This window comes from Gracilinanus agilis, chromosome 2 (genome assembly GCF_016433145.1).
Source record: "Gracilinanus agilis isolate LMUSP501 chromosome 2, AgileGrace, whole genome shotgun sequence".
NCBI classification, from domain to species: domain Eukaryota; kingdom Metazoa; phylum Chordata; class Mammalia; order Didelphimorphia; family Didelphidae; genus Gracilinanus; species Gracilinanus agilis.
In genome coordinates, this window is record NC_058131.1 from 39,842,963 (window position 1) to 39,865,585 (window position 22,623).

Consider the following 22,623-nt stretch of genomic DNA (forward strand, 5'->3'; position numbering starts at 1 on the left):
CTCAGGGCTTTCTCGACTCCAGCTCAGCTCCGGCTTAGCTTTCTTCCTCTTCCCCCCCACTCCGGGGGCCGCTCCGGGGATCCTTCCGGGGCCAGCTGCCTTTCCCAGGGGCACCCCCGGGGCATTCCCCCTGCAAACCTGGGCACCCGGGGTACTGCCGCTGCCGCGTGAATGGAGGGGCTCGGGGGAGGGTAGGGAGGAGCGATGCACTCTGAAAAGAACCCCAAGATAAGCCCCCCACCCCCACCCCACCGCGCCCCTCAGCATTTTCATCCTAGCGGGATTAAGCTGCAGTTGGGGAGAGAGGGGCGGGGCTAATTAATGCTTCAAAGCCTCCTCTCCCGGCGGCTCAGCTGTTTAAATTCCCTTACTGGAGGAAGTCGGGGAGGCTAGCAAGGTCCCCAATGGGTACCTTGGGGTGGGGGGCGATCGCTGAGGCCCTTCCTGGGTGATCTGAGTGAAGGAGGTCTGGGCCAGCCTCTCCCCTGGGGGGCTGCACGTCTCAGAATGAGGCCCCTGTAGACACAAACACGAGTGCCTGGACTGGGGGGCTCAGCCATCCTGGGTGCGCTGTGGAGGGGCGTCCTAGTTGGATAGCGTATTGTGCTTTCCTTGGGCAGCCAGCTCTCGGCCTGGTGATTGAAGGTGTAAATGGAAGAGGGCCAAGGGAAGGCCTTCTCTGAGGGTATTTCCAAAGGAGGGCATCTGGCCATTTGGAATTGGTGTGCAGGATGCCTTAGGAATGGGGGGGGGGGGTGTCTCCTTTTTCTCTCCATTCCATTCTTTTGTAAGGTGAGGGCCCTCCTTCATTTCCTCCACAATACCTCCATCCCTTCCTTTTTCTAGTTTAGGTTTTCATTTCTTCTGTCCTAAGCTCTTATAATAGTCTCCTAATTTCCCTCCTTCTAGTTTTCTTTCTTCTCCAAATGCTTCCTGACTCCACTGTCCACTTGATGCTTTTTTTTTTGTTGTTGTTTTGCTCATAGCAATTTCTCTCCTCAAAAAATCTTCAGTGCCTATCAGAGTATATATTCCTGGCCTTGACATTCAAGGCCTTTAGAATCTGGCTTCAGCCTATCTTTCTAGCATTGTTTTAAGTAAGTGTTTATTGATTGTTTGAGCTTTATACCCCATTCATATAATGTGTTCCAGTCTAATTAAGTTCCAGTCTAATTTCAGTACAAAGTCTCTCTCTTTTTTTTAAACCCCTAGTCTTAGAATTAATATTGTGCATGGTTCCGAGGCAGAAGAGTGGTAAGGATTAATCGATGGGGAGTGTGACTTGCCCAGGGTCACAGAGCTAGGAAGTGTCTGAAGTCATATATGAACCCAGAACCTCCCAACTCATTCCCCTGAGCTCTCTCGATGCCCCCTATTCTAGGTCTCTTTAACTTCTGTGCCTTTTACCATCCCCCATCTCTGGACACCTCCCACCTGGATAGTCATCTTTTGAATTTCATTCTTTCCTTCAAGGACCTGCCCAGTCTGCCTCCTCTCAGAAGTCTTCCTTATCTGACCTCAGCCAGCTGAAAGCGATGTCCTTCTCCTTAAGTTTCTCTTGCTTGGGTCTCCCCTTCACACTTTCCAGAATCAGAGGAGCTCAGAGTTGGAAGGGACCTCAGAGGCCATTGGCTTTCGCCATGTACTTAAGAATCCTTGCCCTAACCTACCTACCCAAGCAGCCTTTTTATTCTTGGATAACTCTAATTGTTGGGAAAGGGCAAATGGGGTGGCACAGTGCCAGGCTTTAAGTCAGGAAGACTCATCTCCATGAGCTCAAATCCAGTCTCAGACATTTACTAGCCCTGTGACCCTGGACTAGTCACTTAACCCTGTTGGCCTCAGTTTCCTCATCTGGAGCTGGAGAAGGAAATGATAAACCACTCTAGTATCTCTGCCAAGAAAACACCAAATGCCGTCACAAGACCGAACACCATTTGTTAGGAAGCTTTGTTCTTATCTAAAGCCCAAATCTGCTTCTTTCCCAACACAATGCGGCCATTTTTGTCCTCTGGGCCAAGTAGACCAAGCTGAATCCCTCTTTTCATAGCAGACCTTCTTCCAGTACTTGAAAAACTGCCATTGCTTTGCCCCTAAATCTTCTTCTCTTGGCTAAACAGCCCCAGGTCCTCCATCTGATCTTTGCCCTCTCCAAATGCTTGCCTGATTACCAGTGATCTGACTGATATCTGGCAGCCAGAACTGAACCTCATCCCCCACACATGTGGTCCAGCCAGGGCAAAGCACTTCTCATTCTGTTCTTTTATCACAGCTTTTTATGTATGATGTTTCCCCCTCATGATAGCAGCAGGGTCAATACGTCACCCACCTTTGTAGTCCTGGTCCCTAGACAGTTGGGCATATTGAATAATAATAATAATAATAATAACAATAATAATAATAATAATAAGCAGCATTTATATGGTCCTTTAAGGCTTTGCAAAGTGCTGTCTGTGTTATCTCATTTGATCACTCATATTTTTTTTAAACCCTTACTTTCTGTCTAAGACAGAAGCACAAGGACTAGGCAAAAAGAAGTTAAGTGACTTGTCCAGGGGGACACAGCTAAGAAATGTCTGAGATCTGATTTGGACTCAGGTCCCTCTGGCTCTCTATCCCCATGCCACCTAGCTGCCCCTATTGGCATACATTTTACAGATGAGGAAACTGAGGCACCAAAGTGACTTGGCTAAGATCACATAGCTACTTTCTAGGTACCTCATTCGTAGAACTGTTTGCCAAGATTATTTTTCTAATACTCTTCCAGACCTTTCCCTTGATCTGGACAGAGTCAGCACATTCAAGTTCTTACTTCAGAGTAAGAGCAGAAACCAAAGTACATTCTCCACCTTCCCCCAACCCTTCCCCCAGGGCCCAGCTTATCAGCACCCTGAGCCCTGGGAGAATGGTGCCCTGCTAGTCTGTTGTTGGTTTTCGGTCATCTCCTTGAACCAGAGGAGGCCAGCGACTCCTGAAGCCCTTTGGGAAGGAGGCAGTGTGTTGGCTCTAAGGCTTGGCCACCCTATCTTGACCTCCATGGTGCCACTCCCTCCAATGGAGGCCGCCTCAGATTTGGATCTCTGTGTTCCCTTCTCCAACCAGGTGTTGGGATCCGCCTGTGTTTAGGGGAACATTCACACCCATCTGCTTAGGTTCCTGGCCCATTGCTTGTCTTTACCAGAAGGTCCATCCAGGTGATCATTAAACTAAAAAACGTCTAGGGGGGCTGAGTTAGTGGAAAGAGTCTTGTTCTCTGGGCTCAAAGCTTTGAAGTTATTTTAGATTCCTTGAGGCTCTTGACCTCTCACATCCAGCCAGTTGCTAAATTCTGCTGTTTCTTCCTGTCTGCTATCGGGCAGAGACGCCCCTTCCTCTTTGGGCCTTCCTTCCTGGAGGTTTCTCTGATCCAAGTTTGGGTCATTTTCGCCCACCTGCTGACAGCAGCCTCCCCCCTCTTCCTTGGAGCATCCCACCAGTCATCAGCCAAAGAGCACCTGAATCAAGCGGTCCCTCTGGAATCTCTGCTTGGCTGCCATATTGGAGGCAGGTGCCCAACCATGATCCTTAAAGGCCCCTCTTGGCTGTCACTCACCTTGTTCTTCTCCTGCCAATAATAGTTAGAGTAACTCCCATTATATATTATATTTTTTAAAGCCTTTCCCCATACAATGTCTCTGTGAGAGATGGGGAGGGCAATCTTACCCCCACTTTACTGATGAGAAAACTGGGGCTCAGGGAATAATAAGGAAAACCGACATTTACACGAGGCCCTTTAAGGCTTGTAAAGGACTTCCCATGTGTTATCTCATTCAATTTTTTTTTCAAATCCCTCACCTTCCATCTTAGAATCAAAATCTTGGATTGGTTCTAAGGCAGAAGAGAGGTAAAAGCTAGGCAATGGGGGTTAAATGACTTGCCCAGGGTCTCCCAGCTAGGAAGTATCTGAAGTCAGTACCTGTCTCCAGAGCTAGCTCTCAATCCACTGAGCCACCCAGCTGCCTCTTATCTCATTCAATCCATTTTTTTTTTCAAATCCTTACCTTCCACCTTAGAATCAATTCTATGAATTGGTTCTAAGGCAGAAGAGAGCTAAGGGCTAGTTAATGGGGGTTGAGTGACTTGCCCAAGATCACACAGTTAGGCAGTGTCTGAGGCCACACTTGAACCCAGGACTTCTGATCTCAATCCACTGAGGTCAGATTTGAACCCAGGACCTCCAGTCTCTAGGGCTGGCTCTCAATCCACTGAGCCATCAAGCTGCCCCCTGTTTCATTCAATCTTAGCAAGAACCCTGCGATGTTGGTACTATCCTTATCCCCATTTTAGAGACAAGGAGACGAGACTTGCCCAGATCCACACAGCTAGGATAAGTCGAGTCAGAATTCAGACTGAAGGTTTCCTAACTCTTTTGTTCCGAGCTGCCCCATTTAGGTGAATTGACTTAGTCTTTGGCACCCAGCTCGTAAGAGCAGAATGAGAATGCCAGCCTGGTGTGTTCATATATTTTACTTTTCCTCTGCACAGTAATGATTATATCTTGTATTTCAGCAGCATTCTGAGCTTTTCAAAGTTCATTCATGAGCTCATTGGAGCCTTACTGCAACCAGAGAATTATTATTATTTCTACTGTTATTCTAATTTTATGGAAGAGAAAGCTGGTACAAAGAGAAATTATATGACTTGATTGAAATCATGCAACCAGATGATTTGCAGAGTGAACACCTTTAACTGTAGGCTGCAAAGTGGTTCAAGCCCTGGATTTGGAGTCAAGAAGACCAGAATTCAGATCCAACCTCAGATATTTGCTAGCTGAGTGACCCTGGGCAAGTCACTTCCCTGCTTCTGTCTGCCTCAGTTTCTCCAAGAGTAAAATAGAGATAATAACAATACCTGCCTCGAAAGGTTGTCGTGAGACTCAAATCAGAATATTTGTAAAGCACCTAGCACAGTGCTTGGCACATTTGTTGTTCCATCGTTTTCAGTTGTGTCTAACTCTCTCTGACACCATTTGATGTTTTCTTGGCAAAGATAGTGCAGTCGTTTGCCATTTCCTTCTTCAGTGGTTCATTTTACAGTTGAGGAAACGGAGGCAAATAAGGTTATAGGACTAGCTTAGGGTCCTACAGCTAGTAAGTATATCAGAGGTTAGATTTGAATTCATGAAGATGAGTCTTCCTGATTCCCAACCCAGTGCTCTATCTACCAAGTCACCTCACTGCCCTGGGAAGCCTAGCACACAGTAGGTGCTTAATAAATGTTCATTCCCTCCCCTTTCTCCCTTTCTAATTAATTGATGCATTGAGTGGAGAATCCCTTATTTAATCACCGTGTGGTCATCAGGTGACCCTTCTTTATCCTTCGGATCTCGTGGGATCAAGTCTCTGGAGATGGAAAGGATCTCTGAGGCCATCTTGTCCAGAGGGATCAAGTAAATGAGCCGGGCCACGTTGGCTGTGAAAATTCAAGCATGGCCAAGCACGTTAAAATGTAACTGGGAAGTATTTAGCGAAAATAAATAAAAATACAGTCAAACGCAGACAGTGTTAATATGTGGCTTTCTGAGTCAACATGTGCCTTCTGGGATCCACATGTACCGGTCGGGGTTCCCATTCTATTTGGGTTTGACCCCCCTGCCCTCCTCTGATTCCTTCCCTTTAGAGGTCTCTTTACTTGAGCTCTCCCACCCAGCTTCTCCTTCTGTTCCTTTCTCTTGGCTTCTCAGTGATTTTTCTGGCTTGATTCGACTTGATTCTGCATTTATTAAGCTCCGACTTTGTGTAAGCCAACATTTATTAAGCTTCAACTTTTCGTAGGTGTGCAATTGTAGAGGCAAAAGTGATACGACTCCTTTCTTCAGAGTTTACGTTCTATAGGGGGGATGATTCATGTCGTTTTAATACAAGTTAATTTGAGGAGGGAGGAGAGCCCAAGTGGGAGAACCAGAGAAGGTTTCCATGAGGAGGAAGGACCTGCAGATGCATATCTGTTAATACAAGTTAATTTGAGGAGGGAGGAGAGCCCAAGTGGGAGAACCAGAGAAGGTTTCCATGAGGAGGAAGGACCTGGAGATCTAAAAAAAGAAGCTAAAAATTCTGAGAGGAGAAGAGAGGGCTTTACAATAGAACCTGCTTCACCTCACCTACAGGCATTGCCATGGAAACTTAGAATTCTGGAAGCAACTTCCTGGTGCTTGGGAAGACTTCTTGCTCTTCCCAGGGTCCTACGGGCCTTGAACTACCCAGAATGCCCAAGTGCCCTTGAGGTGGAACTTGGATGTACTTCTGAGAGAAAGGCTAGAGAGGTTACTGAGCCCCCATGGGGCCACCATAATGGTTTGTATCAGGTATGGTGACAACTTGACATGGAAGTCAAGGATGGAACGTCAAATTTAGGGAACAATATTCAGTCTCATTTGGCTGCAATAGGGAATGTGAGAAAGGTGCTGATGTGAAATAAGGCTAGAAAGCCAAACTAGTGCTAGAATATGGAGGACCTTAAATTCTAGGCAAACAGTAATGAGTCGTATTGGTGGGCTTGGGGAGTGGGGACCCTGCACCTCCTCCCTCTCCCCTAAGGACCCTCCTTTCAACTCTGGTCCCAGGAAGATGAAGTCCTGGGGTTGCTTGGTCAGTAGTGAAAGGGGTTAGATGACTTTTCTCCTACTCTTTGGTTCTTTTTAGTGAAAATGACTTAAGGCTAGGTTTGGTTTGGGTTGAGGGTCTCCCCCTAAAAGGGAGGTAAAGATGGGTGCTCAGTGAACAATACGAATCTGATATGGGACAGCTACTTATTTATTCCACACTAAAGAAATGCTAAATATAGACTCATAGGTGTGCTTCGACAGAGATTTAGTGATTTATAACTATTCATACTTTACTGGGAAAGTGATATTTAGAGTATCAAGAAGGGTTGCCGCTTGTAGGATTGGGGATCAGGCACTCTACATTTCACCTTGGTTTTGCACTGTCCAAATAGTTTATTCTAGGTCTGTGTTATCTGGCAAATCCGGCCTGGGTTCAGTTCCAACCCTTGTCGGAGTTCATTTTTTTCCTGAAGCTAAACCCTCCGATGATAGTTGGTGCCCACCAAGGGACCCATTACCTCTAGAATTCTGGCATTTACCAGGGTGCTTCCCAGGATAGACACCTCCATCTTGGGATTACTGTTTTCTTATGTGTGTTTAGGGAAGGAAGCACAAGGTGACAAATGTAACGAGGGTCCCCAAAATTCAGGCTTAGCTCTCTTGACCTACTCGAGCAACCATATGGGAGCCTTCACCATGTTGCTCCATTGGGGGAAAGGTGGCCCCTCTCCTCCTCTCTTTTCAGGAGAATTTTGAATAGTCCTGACATGATCTGTGGAGTAGAAAGGAAGAGAGAGAGTGAGTGTTAGTGGCCTTCTTTTAAAGATCTGGGGACGGGAGCAGCTGGGTAGCTCAGTGGATTGAGAGCCAGGTCTAGAGACAGGAGGTCCTAGGTTCGAATCTGGCCTCAGACACTTCCCAGCTGTGTGACCCTGGGCAAGTCACTTAACCCCATTGCCTACCCTTACCGCTCTTCTGCCTTGTGTATTGACTCCAAAATGGAAGGTAAGGGTTTAAAAAAAAATAAAATAAAGATCTGGGGACAATGAGGTATCTCGGTGGACAGAGCCCCAGGACTATAGATGGTAGGACTTGGGTTCAAATATGGCCTCTGACACTTCTTAGCAGTTTGACTCTGGGCAAGTCACTTAACCTCAGTTGCCTAGTCCTTACCATGTTTCTGCCTTGAAACCAATACTTAATAACAGTTCTAAGATAGAAGATAAGGATTTTTTTTTTTTGGTGAAAAAGTTGAAGCTGGAAAGAGAATAACCAACGTGAAGAAGGAGATATCAAGGTTGTGTAATATTCTAGTTTGTTCATCAGTGTTCGGAGTGGCAGCATCCACTTGGACCTCCCAGGGTGCTCCCTGAGAAGAAGAAATTAAGGGAAGAAAGCTGGGAAAAGTCAATGTATTCATTATCAGGATATCCCAAAGTGGGAGAGATACCAAATCTTTTTGGGGGAAACCCATTCTTCCACTGAGTCACGGCTGAGAAGGGCTGCCAAGAGCGCATTAGTCACTACCAGCCCATATGCCCACTTTGTTGACCCTATAAAATCTTTATGAGGATAATTTACACACATAGCAAGGGGATCCTTAAAGAAAAGCCATGAATAGGATGTGCAAGCCTCTGCAAACAAGAGGAAGCATGAGGGGACCCCGGGTTAAGCAGGCCTGCTTTAGGCAGGAAGGTGTCCCAGATGCGAGTGCCACTGTGGTGTTTGCATCAAATCCCCCAATATTTTTGAGCCCCCTCAACGAGATTCATAGTCATTCCAAAGGAAAAGGGGAAATCAAACCAAAACCAAGTGAAGAATGCTATATTATTTGGCCCGTTGAAGTGGACCACACCAATGTGTATTTTATATAAGCTCTACCGAGACGGCACTTTGGTTTTTGTTGAGTTTCTGTCTCCCCAGGGCCCAGCACGGGGTCCCATTTTTGTTGAGTAATTAATAAATGCTTACTAGATTGGCTGAGTGTGGACAGGAACTGTTGCTCCATGGTGGGTCAGGCACAGAAAGGAATGGGAGCAGGAGAATGGACTGGCTTGTCTCTGCAAAACTGGCCAGTTCTTGTACTGATTCCTCAGCTTCTCCCTGAAACAAAAGCTCATCTTTTAAATCTTGGTCGTTTTCCAACCATGGATGCTGAGAATCACAGAATAGCCCAGCCTATGAAGGATGAAACCCAGAGAGCCACGGGGAGGTGAAGAGTGGAGAAAGCCGGGCTCAGCTTATCACCCCTGGGCGCAGGAGACCGAGTGAAAGATGGCTGCAAAGCAATTCGTTACCAGGGAAGGAGATGGACCGGTGATGTGGCACGAGCCGGGGTTAACAGCCTGTGTGGGTACCCGAGCGATGCTCAGAGGCCTGGAAGGTGCTTGATGGCGGGATGTGGGCAAGTCACTTAGCACGAAGGAGAGATGGCTTGTAATCTGCTCCAGTGGAGGGAGTATCCCATTGATGCCATCGGAAGTTTATTGAGGTTGAAGAAGAAGAGGAAGGATTGGAAGAGAGTAAAGTGAGACCCTTCACGAGATGGAGGAGGTCGTGCCAGGCTCCAGCATCCTGGGAGTGAGGCGAGGCTCTCCCCTTTGGTGGACGGGCTTCTCACCACTCCCAGCTCGGTGCCAGCCACCTGACTGCTGGCGTATTCCATCATCTAGGATGGAATCCTCCAGGGTCCACGTCTATCGGACCCCTTTTCTTGGGACTCCTTCCCATCAGGGCCCCATGAGATTGGGAGCTCATTGAGGGCTTTTTTCATTGTGTGGATTCCCAACGCTGGCACATAGTGGGTGCTAAACAAATGCAGTTGGCATTGGCATCGCTCCTCTCTACTAAGTGGTCCATTTGATGGGGGATCCATTCACCGAATATGCTTCAGATCAGCTGTGGGAAAGGAGAGCTGATGTTGCTGCTTGTGCCCCTCCCCAGAGTCAATCAAGCGTCCAGTCCTTCCCCATCTGCTCTATTCTGGCTTTCTGTCCATTGTACCCTCCAAGAATGATCCTCTGTTGTAGATTGCTGGACTTTGGGTCAGAGGACTCGACTTCAAATTCTGCCTCTTCTACTTACTATTCGTATGGCCTTAGGAAAGTCACTTTATCTAGCTGGATCTTCAGTTTTTGAACAGTATAATACAAGGCTTGGACTAGGTGACTCTCAGTCCCTCCCACTTTAGGATGCTAATAATAAGAATAGCCAGTGTTTATATATCCCCTACCATGTACTGGGCCCTGTGCTAAGTACTTTAAAAATACCATCTCATTTGATAGGTCGGGGCTCCAAACAGTCGATATTGTCTGTCCTTGTTAATTGACATAAAAATTGGAATTAAATTGTCTGGGAATTTATAAGTCGAGGAATAGGAAAAGAGGGTTTGCTTTACAAAAAATTATTGACAAATGACTTTTTTTTTTAAAGGTGGCTGGGTAGTTCAATGGTTAGGGATTCAGGAAAACCTGACTTCAAATCCTCCCTATGTATTAAATAGCTGTGTAACTCTGGGCAAGTCATTGAAACTCTGTTTACCTCAGTTTCTTCATCTGTAAGGCAAGCAAAATCATCACACTTAGGTATGGATACTGTGAAGATAAAACGAGATCTTTATAAGTCATTTAGCCAAGTGTCTGGAATATAGTAGGCACTTGGGAAATACCTATTGAAGGGGCAACTAGAGAGCTCAGTCTGGAGTCAGGAGGTCCTGGGTTCAAATATGATCTCGGACTCTTTCTAGCTGTGTGACCCTGGGCAAGTCACTAAACCCCAATTGCCTAGCTCTTGCTGCTCTTCTGTCTTAGAATTAATGCTTAGAACAAGGTAAGGGGTTAAAAAACATGCTTATTGACTGAGTGGCTAAGTAAACTATAAAGCACTATAGAAAATTAGCTTTTATAAATATATATATGTATATATATATATATATATATACATATATATTTTTTTCCCTCCAGAACACATTTTGTAGAGTTAACCGTATCTCTCTCTCGACCACTATGCCTCAGGACAGAGGCGAGTCAAAGATGGACAGGGCACACTATCCCAGAGGCCTTCTTTTTTCCCAAGCGATCACCCTGGGATGAGTCCAACTGAACCAGGATAATGAAGATTGGCTCTCATTAATTCACTAAACGAACTGGTTTATCCCCTCTCCTTTGGCTTGGACCCTCCTGCTCGCTCTTGAGATTGAAAGCCAGAAGGGCCCTGGTGGAGGGATCGTCTTGTGTGACCCCCTTCATCATGTAGATGAGGAAATACAGGCCAAAGAAGAGGCAGCCCCTGAGCAAAGGCCCACCTCGTTAGGGACGAGAGCCTGGACGCAGTCCCAGGCCCCCCAACTGCTTCTTGCTTAGTTGTGTCCGGTCACCCAGGGAGGGACCCAGCGAGAGAGGGCTGTGGGAGAAGCGGTTTCAGCTGTTCTCTGGCCCCAGATCGGGTGACGGGTCCCCAGACCCTCGCCCAGAGGGCTCTTCAGTGTAGGCATTTTTAAAGCAGTGGATCGTTCTGAAGCCAGCTCCCGGACGTGCCTAAATGGGGGATCGGGCTGCCCACCCTTGCTACATCCTTTCTGCTCCTTCTCCTCAGGTCCCCAGGAGCCTGTGGGCCATTGAACCCCGTGCCATGATTAAATCTCTAAAGACCTGGAATCCGGGCACCGCTCCCTCTGCCAGGGCCCCGTGGAAAGGAAGCTGTGCCCAGGACAGTGGGGATCCTGTGATGGCCGGCCCCGCCTCCCCGTGTTCCCGCCCTTTCCCACACGCCAGCCAGGGGAGGTGGAGAACTGGTGAGTCCGCATTTTTAAAATGTTTTTTTTTTTCCTCCAGATACCAGAGATGAGACTAAAGTTTCCCACTGAATCCTAGACCCAGTCATAAGCAGGCAGGTAATTACAGGGTAACTAACCAGTGAGCTGCCCAAGAGCTAAAGCCGAGTCTCCCCGTGAAGCTGGGTATCCTCCTTTCTTTTTCCGACTGCAAAGCAGTCTTAAAAGGAAGGTTAAGCTTCCACAATCCCATAGCCTGCCCCAAACAAAAAGGTGTGATGCCTGACCTGCCCAGGTGGCCCTAGCCGGCTTCCCCTTTGTCCTTCACCTGGAAGCTCTTGGGTTTGCTCGATCCCTTTATTCCTCCCTCTGCCTCGTAAACAAGGTAAGTGAAGTGTCTGGTTAATGTTTTCTTCGCAGGCTTGGGATATTTGATCCTGCTCAGGGCTCTGCTTGTGGGTCGTGTTCAGAGTGGCCTGGGAATGATCCAGGGCAGCCCACGGTGCTTCTGGGGGCTTTCATGGGGGATCTCGTGCTCGGCTCTCTCCAGGGTACTTGGTGCCAGGTGCCGGAATGGGCTTCTCCGGAAGGAGCCTAAAGAGCCGAATGAGCAAAGGGGAGTGGAAGAGAGTCAGTCCCAGTATGGCTCATCTCATCTGCTGCCTTAGCCTCGAACTCCTCGGGCAGCTCATCTGATTTCTCTTTCTGGGTCATACCAGCCTCTGTGTTCTTCCATGTTAGGGGACTTGACTAAAGGCCACGAGATGTGAGCTAAATAGAGATTTCAAGGCAGTATTGTCTAGAGTCAGGAGCTCCATGTGACTGCTCTCTTGCCCAGGTTAGGTGACTCTCCTTATATTCACTTTATTTATTTATTTGTAGCCACAGAACAAAGGAGAAGGAAAGGCTTTTTGTTGTTGTTTTTGGTGGTTCTAGTTTCACACCTCTGAAGGCAAAATGGGGGGTGGGGGGGGGGGTGCTCCTTGATGGTCCTATTTGGCTGGCTAAAGAAAGCTGCCTTCTGGGTTTCCTTGAGTGTTATTTCAAAGGCTGGCTTCTCTATGCCTCTCTGCATTTTCCTTCAGAGCTCAGGGATAAGATTTAGGTTTCCCACCTTCCCAAGAAGGAGGGATTCATCATGGGGCAGCATAGAATGTTATTGGTCAGTCTTGGGCAGGCCAGCTGAATTGGGGATAGAAGGAGGACTGAGAAAAGGCCACCAGATTTAGCAATAAAGAGATCATTGGTTTCGTTTGCTTCAGGGCTATTTGGGATCCCTAGTGCGCCCTGGAAATTGACCTTATTGCCTTTGGACCTGGAGAAAAACAAAACGAAACACTAGTACTAAGGATAATAGCTCAGGCTTAAAAAAACAAAAAAAATTTTCCTTCCACTTTAGAATCAATATTGTGTATTGGTTCTAAGTCAGGAGAGTGATAAGGACTAGGCAATGGGAGTTAAGTGACTTATTCAGGGTCACACAGCTAGGAAGCATCTGGACTCAGATTTGAACCCAAGACCTCTCATCTCCAGGCTTGGCTCTCTATCTGCTAAGTCACCTGGCTGCTCACTATATTGTGTTCTAAGTTTTGCAGAGCACTGTATTACCCCATTGGATCACTCCGGGGCCAGTCCAGATCCCCTATGGGCTGAGCTAGAAAAGATGGGCTTCTAGATCTAGAAGTAGGTGGGGGTAGGGGAGACTTAGTCTGCTATGTCACCCAGTTCTCTAACTGCATGGAAACAGCCCCGTCTCTGCAAACCTTAGGCCAAGGGAACAAAGAGGTGAGACTTGAAAAAACACGTGAAGCCTTTTTTTAGACCACAGTATTAGAGAGGATTTTTTTTTTTTTTTAGACAGCTGAGACTGAGGCCTCACAGCAAGCATTTGTTTTAATGAGTGTCCAGAGAGGTCTTTGGAGCCAGGCGCGAGGGATGTTCAGAGCAGTGCTGATTATCGGTCCACCTAGGGGGTGAGGGTAGCTGAGATAATTGAAATGGAAACCCACAATTAATCAAATTATCCATGAGTTTTAACCCCTCCCTTTGAAGGGATCTGTTAACAAGGGGCAGAAGGTGTTTCCCTATCTTCTTTCACTCTTTTCAGGGTCCTAAACTGGACTGAAGTCAAGAAAGAAAGAAAAAGGGGAAAGAAGGAAGGAAAAAGGATGAAAAGAAAGATGAAAGGAAGGAAGGAAAGAAAGGGAAGAAGAAAGGAAAGGAAGGAAATATATGACTAGAAAGCTGACAAAGGGACTAACCTTTGAATGAAAGGAAGGAAGAAAGGAAAGAAAGAAGGAAGGAAAGAAAGGAAAGTAAGGAGAGAAGGAAGGGAAGGAAGGAATGAAAGGAAGGAAGGAACAAAGGAAAAAGAAAGGAAGGAAAGTAAAGGAAGGAAAAGAAGGTAGGAATGAAAGGAAAGAAATATGTGTCTAGAAAGCTGATAAAGGGAATAACTTTTGAAAGGAAGGAAGGAATGAAAGATGGAAGGAAGAAGGATGAAAGGAAGGAAAGAAGGAAGGAAGGAGAGAAGGAAGGGAAGGAAGGAGGAAGGAAGGAAGGAAAGAAATATATGACTAGAAAGCTGACAAAGGGAATAACCAGGCCCTAGGATAACATGGCACCAAGGAAAAGAAGGAAGTCTGGCAGGGGATTCTGAGAGTTTTCCAAAGAGAAACTCATTCTCTTACCCTCAGCCAATTCTTCTGGGCCACTTATCTCTGTGCCTGCTAAAGAAAAATGACTGAGTGTGATTTTTTTTCCCCCTCTTCTGAGCCTTTCCTCCCTAACTGATGTACCTGAGTATGGGGTGTGACAGGTGCCAGCAAGGTTATATCCAATGCCAGCTTCCACACTAGGGAGGTGGTTCTCAGGGCTGGTTTCCTTCTCTCTATCTGTACTCTCAATGTCTGCCATAGAGCAGGCACTTTAAAATAATGCCAAATGAGTAAGGGACAGCTAAGTGGCTCAGGGGCTAGAGAGCCAGACCTAGAGATGGAAGGTGCTGGGTTCAAATGTGGCCTCAGCCACTTCCTAGCTGTGTGACCCTGGGCAAGTCTCTTATTCCCCACTGCCTAGCCCTTACTGCTTTTCTGCCTTGGAACTGATTCTTAGCATTGATCCTAAGACAGAAGGTAAAGGTTTTTATTAAAAATAATTATAATAATGCCGAGTGAGTGATTGGTTTGTTGGTGAATCTCTTTAACCTGATTTTTATTTTCTGGAAGGGGCCAGTAAGGATAACCTTGGAGGCAGTGAAGAAGTTTCAGGCCAGACCTCTACCCGCCCGACCCCAGCTCAGCGACGAGCCCTCAGTGTGGGCTGGCCTGGCCCTGAGAGCCCTCGGAAACTCTACCTGACTGTCCAGGTAAGGACTGACCTCAGAGGGAGGTGAAATCCTCCCTTCTTTAGAAGGATGGGGGAGGAAGATGGCTCTTCCCCGCAAATAAGGCTCTGTCCCCATAAACATTTCTGGGGAAAGGGTTATCAGGGCAGAGATTGGGATCTCTCTTCCTGCCAAAATCCTTAGCACATATCCTCCCTGGGAGCCTGGCCTGGTGAAGCAATTTGCCTTATTAAGATATCTTGTAAAGATCTAACAGGAGATGACAGAAGGTTCTCCACCTCTCCCTGACAGAGGTGTCGAACAATAAGGTGGGACTGTCTCTTTCAGCTTTTCTTGGTTCCGTAGCACACCTCAGGGAGGACAGCTGGTGCTGGGCAAACCGGCTGCTCTCATTGGGGTCCATTCGGGCCCTTCCACGGTTTTTAAATTCATTTCTGAAACTTGTACAAAGTGCTGCCAAAAAGGTAGAAATGGCTTTCGTGCGTTGTAGGCCAGTGAGAATTCTTATCAAGCCACGGATCTTTCTGAGGGAAGAGGACGGGTGGCAGGGGCCTTCCCTGCCCTTTGGGCTACCTTCTCTCACAGGCAAAGAGACTCTCTGCTGTGGGAGCCAGTGTATCAAGGGCTGGGATATAGCACAGCTGGGTGGTTCAGGGATCAGCGCTCTGGACTTGAGAGTTAGGAAGCCTTGAGTTTGAATTCAGCCTCGGTTATTTATTAGCTGTGTCATCTGGCAAGCCGCATAACCTTCTGCCTTGGTTTCCCCACATGTAAAATTTGATTGAAAAAAGACAGGTAAAAGCTCCTTTTAAAGTGCTGTATAAATGGCATTTACATTATTTTTATATTATTATATGATATATATTATTTATATTATTATTACTATCACCCTCTGTTAAATGGGGATAATAGAAACACCTACCTGACAGGCTTGCCATAAAGGATTAAGTGAGGTAATGTTGGCAAAGAGCTTTGCAAACTGAAGGTGCTGGATAAATGCTATCCATAGAGGCGGCTGGGTGGCTAGTGGTTGGAGATGAGAGGTCCTGGGTTTCAATTTAGTCTCAGGCACTTCCTAGCTGTGTGACCCTGGGCAAGTCACTTAACCCCCAGCCCTTTTTGCTCTCCTACCTTGGAACCAATACACAGCATTGAGTCTAGGATGGGAGATAAAGGTTTTAAAAAATAAATAAATGCTTCCCCATAGTGGGGAAGACATTAGACTGAGAATCAAGAGACCTTGGTCTTGCCACCTTCCAGCTCTGTGATTTGGGGCAAGTCTGTAGCCTTTCTAGGATTTGATTTCTTTCTCTATAAAAGGAAGGCTTTGGGCCAGGGGATGCCTAAGGGCCCTTATGGTTCTTTCCCCTTTTGTCTCTAACTGGTTTATACACACATAGAGGCTGTCCTGTGTGCATAATGCCGTACAAAGATTTACCCTGTTCTTGTACTGTTGCTTGTTAGGACCCAGAGTCAGGAAGACCTGAATTTGAATCCTATTTCAAGTACTTACTGGTTTCTGTGTCCCTGGGACTAGCCTTTCTCTGTATCAGTTTTTACTTCTAGAAAATGTTGGAAATAATAGCATCTCCCTTATATCCCCATCCTCCAGCCTCCTCCCAGAGTCTCTCAAGTGAAATAATATATTTACTCTAATAACATATTAAAATGCTTTGCAAGCCTTAAAGTAGTCTATAAATGGGAGTTGTTATTATTACTATGACCCTGGGCAAGTCCTATAACCTCTTTTAGCCTCAGTTTCCTCATCGGTAAAATTAGAATGAGAATAGCAACTGCTTCAGAGGGTTGGAGTGATGATAAATGAAGTTAAAAGCACTTTGCAAACCTTGAAGAGCTATATAAATGCTAGCCATAATTATAATAATAATTATTAATGATAAACTGGATAACCAGATGGGAAGGCATGGGGGAATGAGCCCAAGAGTGAAGCATAGGTTCCTTATTTAAGTACTTAGCAGATTACTGAGTATTCCAAGATTCTACTTTTCTGAAGTTGGTTTAAGTGGTTTTTCCATCTAAATTTTTCTTCTTTGAAAATCCATTGTGCCTAATGTTGTGTTGGGGTAACAACAAATCGGTCCTGTTTTATGTAGCATCTGAGGAGAGACTGGTTTGGGCAAGCAAAAGGTTAAAGAAACAGAGCAGAGAAACAAATTGTGACACTTCTGTCTTTGACTTGAGAAATTGCAATGAAAGAGGGTGGTAGGGGGTCAGAAGCTCCCTGGTAACCTTCTTTCTCTAGCCTTGCAATTCTGCAATGGTTGTTTTCTTGAATTTTGATTACAGAGAGGGCTGTGTTGTGGTTGGAAGGAAATACTTGGAAGTCAGCAAAATCTGTTTCCAATTCCCATTTCTGAGTTGCTGGGTAACTCCGAGCATTTAACCTCTGGGTATCTCTCCCTGATACAAAGTGGGACTGGAAAAATCCATTTCCTTTCTAGCTCCTGGGAAAATTTCTTATGCTTCCATGTGCTTTGAGATCATGGTTGAGAGTCCCAGGTGGAGAACCAAAGCTCTTTAATCTGCCTCAACAAAAGAATGATAAAAGTTGGCCAGTTTGCCAAGGTCGGGAGGTATGTTGAGAGGGATGCCTTCCTGCAACATCCTAGTCACTCTTGGGGGATCTGAGACAAGAAGGCGAATAGCTGCCATCCAGGAAGATCGAGGTGGCTGAGATTCCCCAGTTTCAGAGGGCCCCCTTCCTCTTCTGGTCACTAGGAACAACTTAACCTTTCCTGGGACTAAACAGTCCCAGTCCTGTGGCAATAGAGCCAGCTAGGTGGCCCATGGATACAGTGCTAGCTTTAGGGGCAGGAAGAGCTGAGCTTGAATCCTACTTCAAACACTTACTAGCTGTATGACCCTAGGCGAGCCATTTCATTTCTATTTGCCTCAGTTTCCTCATCTGTAAACAGGGGCATGTAATAGCAAATAAGATAAAATATATGAAGTTATTTTACAAACTTTGAGGTGCTACATAGTTATTAATTATCAATAGAGCGCCATCATTTTTCCGAGTACGATAAGTACCTCTCCGAGGTGACATGGAGTAGATGGAGGGAGAGGGAAGAGTGGATGAGTCTAGAGCCCCACATGGTGGGTTTTTTGGTCGTTATATTCCCTGGCTCTGAGGATGCTGATTCTTGAGTAAATGAATTAAAGCTTTGCTCTCTTTTGCACTCTCGTGATGCCCCCAGTTCCTCCATTAGCCTGGTTTTGGACAGGAAATCTTTCCTTTGTGAGGGCATCTCCCCTCTGACTATTGTCATAGCTCACCCACCATCTTTCCCCCCCTTTATTTCTTTCATCCCTCTTCCATTCCACTCCATTGCCATCCTTCCCTGAGGCTGCCTTTCCAAAGCAGGCTTGACGAGTCAAAGACTCTGGTGCCCATCCGGCCATGGCGTTTGCCTCTCGGTCATCATGGGAGCATCGTGCCAGGCTTGGGCGTTGGGTTGTGGTGGGAACCGTGGACTGGGGAGCTGCTGCGTGCCCTTAGCTGGTCATAGCTCTGCCATCATCATAACCCAGCGCGAGACTCTGGGCTCTGGTCTTTAAAGGAAGTCTGTTGGAATCAATGATCTCCAAGGCTGCTTGTATTCCAAGATGAAGTGATGTTGTGTCTCCAAGGGGAAGCCCAGGAGCTTTAGTCTGAGCTGAAATCACCCACTGGATTGGCCACTTTCTTGGGAAATGAGATTATCTATGAATGGAGCTGATGGCCCAAAATAGAGGGATACAAGTTCCAAGGTGGTCACAGAGAGAACCTCAAGAATATCTGTGGCAGTGTTGTCTGGTGCGAAGACCACTGGCCTGGGAATCAGGGGACCTGGGTTCCATTCCTGACCCTGCTGCTTACTAACTATGTGATCTTAGAGAAGTTCCTTTCTTTCTCTGGGCCCTTTGCTTCCTTCTCTGGAAAAAGGGAGGCCGTGTGTAATGGATATGTTGGAGGCAGGCAGACCTAGTTTTAAATCTTCCCTCTGATTTTACTAGCGGCGTGACCCAGAGAAAGTAACTTAACCTCTCAGATTTGATGCAACTTATTCATAAAATGAGATAAGACTGTCTAAAGAGCCCGACAGATGCTGAAAGTAGACCGTGGCTTAGTGGATTGCTGCTGGGCTTGGGGGTCAGAAGGACTTGGGTTCAAGTCTTCTTTCAGACCCCATTTCCCCTAATTTGTAGAATGAAGGAATTGGACCCAATGATCTCTGAACTCCCTTTCCAGCTTTCGAGAAGGCTTCAGAGGGGCAGCTTGGTGCCTCAGTGGGGATAGGAGGTCCTGGGTTCACCTGAGCAAGTACCTTAACCCCAGTAGCCTAGTCCTTAGAGTTCTTCTGCCTTGGAACCGATTGATTCTAAGACAGCAGGAAAGGGGTTTTTTTTTTTTTTTTTCAGTAGATGCTGACCATGCCACCCTTAGAGATTAGCACCTATTCTTGGCTGCCCGTCCCATGTGGCTCTTGCCTGTGCCCCCTCACATCAGGATGAGGGACTCAGTTGAGCAGATTCTCTCCAGGGGCTCTTCAGCTTTGACCTGGTAGCCGTGAGGTGTTGGGTAACCTGAGAATTCTCAGCCACCTGCCCGTCTTACCGGGTGACTGGAGCTGGGGGTTCCTGATGACCCTCAGGTTTCTCCTCCTCCTCCTTCCTTTGGCACTGAGGGCACAAGGCTGGTGTTGCGATGCCCTTTACAGGAGTTGTGGTTGTGTCTTGACCACAGGCACTACAGGACAAGGTGCGTGCATGCAAGAGTCAGGTGAAGAAGGAGGAGAAGCACCCGAAGAGGCTGGCACTGGCCCCCAAGCGGGACCGAGACTCGGCCCAGGCCCAGGAAACCTACATCATGAATGTTGAGAAAACAGGTAAAGAGGAGAAGGGGTCAGCCAATAGCCAGGAGCGAGGGGCAGCCAGCAGCCAGCTCAGCAGTAGTTAGGGAGCAGAGGGGCCCCGCAGGTGGCGCTCCAGCTCTGCCCAGGCCAGGCCTGATTGCGTTTCATCTGGATTTTTGTGCCTGGGCATACATGCCCAAAGAGCTATCGAACGAATCCCTTCATTTTAAGTTGGATGCTCCTGGCCCTGTACTTTTCAGAAACTCCTTGCCTAGAATGTGCTGTATAACCTTTCCCTCCCCCTCCCACCCGTCTCCACGCACTCACCTTCCCCACCAGGTGATAGCCGGCTTTAGTGACTGAGCCCTGGGATTGAGTTTCAGTGGTTTTTTTTGTCTCGCCTTGGGTTCTTGTATCAAGGAGGAAAGAATGGTAGCCTCAAAGATATCACTCCTCGCTTGTGGAAAGGTACCTTATCCTCTGATTTCTAGCATTTTGTGAGAGATCTCTGAGCAGGTTGGGCTTAGAATCCGAGGTCCTGTGTTCAAATTTTGGCTCTACTATGTATTGGCTGTAGGACCTTGGGCAAATCATTTGCCTTCTGGAGAGGGGAGTCATTTCCTTCATCTGAAAATGAGAGGGTTGGAGTCCCTTCTAGCCCCAAATCTGTGATCCCCTGACTTGTTTGCTGCCTTGTGAGTGTAGAGAAGGATCTTCTCTCCTCTTCCCTCTCCTTCTGGAAAGGCCTTAGAAGCTAATGACAACAGGCTAGTTTTGATGACTCTCTGACCTCCTTAGCTGCTGTTCTATCAGCGTCATCTCTCAGGGCAGAGAGGAGGAATGTAGGGAGTCCAAGGTGTTTGCCTTCGAAGGAGCATCCTCCCTAAGAGAAGAAACTGAGCAGAAAGCATCCAAAGAGAAGTCAGGGCCCCGTGGAGTGCTTCCCTGCTTCTTTCTGCCAAGGTTAACCGTGTGTCTGAACTTGCCCAGGTATGGTGGCTGGAACCACTCCCCGGGTTCCAAAGTGGCTAGGGCTCCCCTTGCTCTGTATCTGCTTCCTCTGGGCTGTGTCTCTCTGTGTTCCCCACGATTGCTGACTTGGGATATTCTGTGGACCAGGGGAGAAGCTGGAGGTGGGGCTTTAGCAAAAGAGCTAGATCCAGGCAAAGATAAGGAAAAACGAATTTGTACAAGAATAAAGAGGTAGTAGCCAAGACTGGAGGCTGGAGCCTGGGTTGCTCCAGTAAGAAGAGACCCCCAGTGGACCTTCGCTGAGGCTGTCTCACTTAGAGACCAGAGTTCCTGGGGATCTAGTCCCTGATGGGAGGCCTGCTTCTCTGGAAGGAAGGGACCTAGCTGTTGGTTTACTAAATGGCCCTCTTGCTTTTCGTCCCTTCTGCTCATTTTCCTGGACTCTCTGACCTCATGATCTTCTTTGTGGCTGAAGCTTTGTTCCTCTGTCCCTTAAAACTCTCTCATGCTCCCTAGTACTCTTATGATTGTTGCTGCTTCTGCCGCTGCTGTCCTTGGCTGATTCTGCAATCTTTTCTTCCTCTGCCTTGCTTATATCCTTTTGCCATTTCCTAATCCTTCGCCAAAGGGCTGGCCAGGTGTAGGATACGGAGGCCAAAGCAAACCCTTAGAATAAATTACAAAGAGCTCGAGCCAAGAATGCCTGCAGGATGGTCTGCCCTTGATGCACAGCCCAGGTTTCATCATCTGTAGGAAGTTTCAACATCTCATACACTATTCATGTAGTAGGAGCCCTGGGCAAAGTCCTGGTGGTGGGCTGGGGTGGGGAAGGGGGTCTCCCTGGGCATCATCTGGAGCTTCAAAATGGCGCCTCAAATGGAACTTTGCACAGAGTTCCTCCCAGACCATCATTTCTTCTAACCTCTTCTCTCAAGGACAGATAGCAGGAGTTTTTTCCTGGGGACTCTCACATAGACACAAGCAGAAACTCTCAGCCAAGTTCACTTGGCAGGAGCCAGTTGGTTCCACTGACCACCTCATCTGTCCACCCGTTAGCTATCCAGGGAATGTTTGCTGGAGGGGAGCATGTTGCAACAGTGGGCAAACCCTGTTCTGAAGGAGAAAAGACATTCAAATCATGGCCTCAACTCTGTTCTAAGAGAGAAGTGAGGGCTTTACTTTCCCCAAGATTTGGTGTGAGTGAAATACCACTACAAACTAGGCAACGCTTTCACAAAGAGCTTGGCCCGTCCTCTTTTTCCACTTGTCTTATCTTGCCAAGGTCCAAGCCTCCACACAACTTCCCACAGTCTTCTCAACGTGCCCCTGCCTGGATGCCCTTTGTCCTCTCCAGTCCTCTTTTCAGTGTAGTCTTCCTCATTAGAAAGTAAACTCCTTGAGGGCAGGAACTGCATACCTTTATTTTTCTTTGTATCCTCAGAGCTTAGCACTGGGCCTGGTGCACAGTAAGTGCTCCATCCATCCATCCATCCATCCAGCCAGCCAGCCAGCCATCTATCCATCCTTTTATCTCTCTCTCTCTATCTATCCTTTTGTCTGTCTATTTATCTATCTATCCATCCTTTCATCTATCTATCTACCTATCCATCCTTTTTCTATCTATCTATCTATCTATCTATCTATCTATCTATCTATCTATCTATCTATCTATCTATCTANATCTATCTATCTATCTATCTATCTATCTATCTATCTATCTATCTATCCTTTCATCTATCTATCTATCCTTTCATCTATCTATCTATCTATCTATCTATCTATCTATCTATCTATCTATCTATCTATCTATCCATCCTTTTATCTATCTATCTATCTATCCATCCTTTTATCTATCTATCTATCTATCTATCTATCTATCTATCTATCTATCTATCTATCCATCTATCTATCCATCCTTTTATCTATCTATCTATCTATCTATCTATCTATTTATCTATCTATCCATCCTTTTATCTATCTATCCATCTATCTATCTATCTATCTATCTATCTATCTATCTATCCATCCATCCATCCATCCTTTCATCTATCTATCTATCCATCCTTTTTCTGTCTATCTATCTATCCATCCTTTT

At 46.7% G+C, this 22,623-nt stretch overlaps 1 protein-coding gene across 1 annotated transcript in view; it reads left to right on the plus strand.

Annotated features, from left to right (window-relative positions):
• The first annotated feature begins 11,222 nt into the window (after positions 1 to 11,222).
• KIFC3 (kinesin family member C3) overlaps positions 11,223 to 22,623 on the plus strand; it is a 48,275-nt gene continuing 36,874 nt past the window's right edge. The window contains exons 1-4 of the mRNA XM_044659352.1: positions 11,223 to 11,375; positions 14,582 to 14,721; positions 19,022 to 19,024; positions 19,448 to 19,589. Of these exons, the coding sequence (XP_044515287.1) occupies positions 11,309 to 11,375; positions 14,582 to 14,721; positions 19,022 to 19,024; positions 19,448 to 19,589 (352 nt within the window). The 5' untranslated portion in view covers positions 11,223 to 11,308. The remainder of the gene's footprint in view (positions 11,376 to 14,581; positions 14,722 to 19,021; positions 19,025 to 19,447; positions 19,590 to 22,623) is intronic.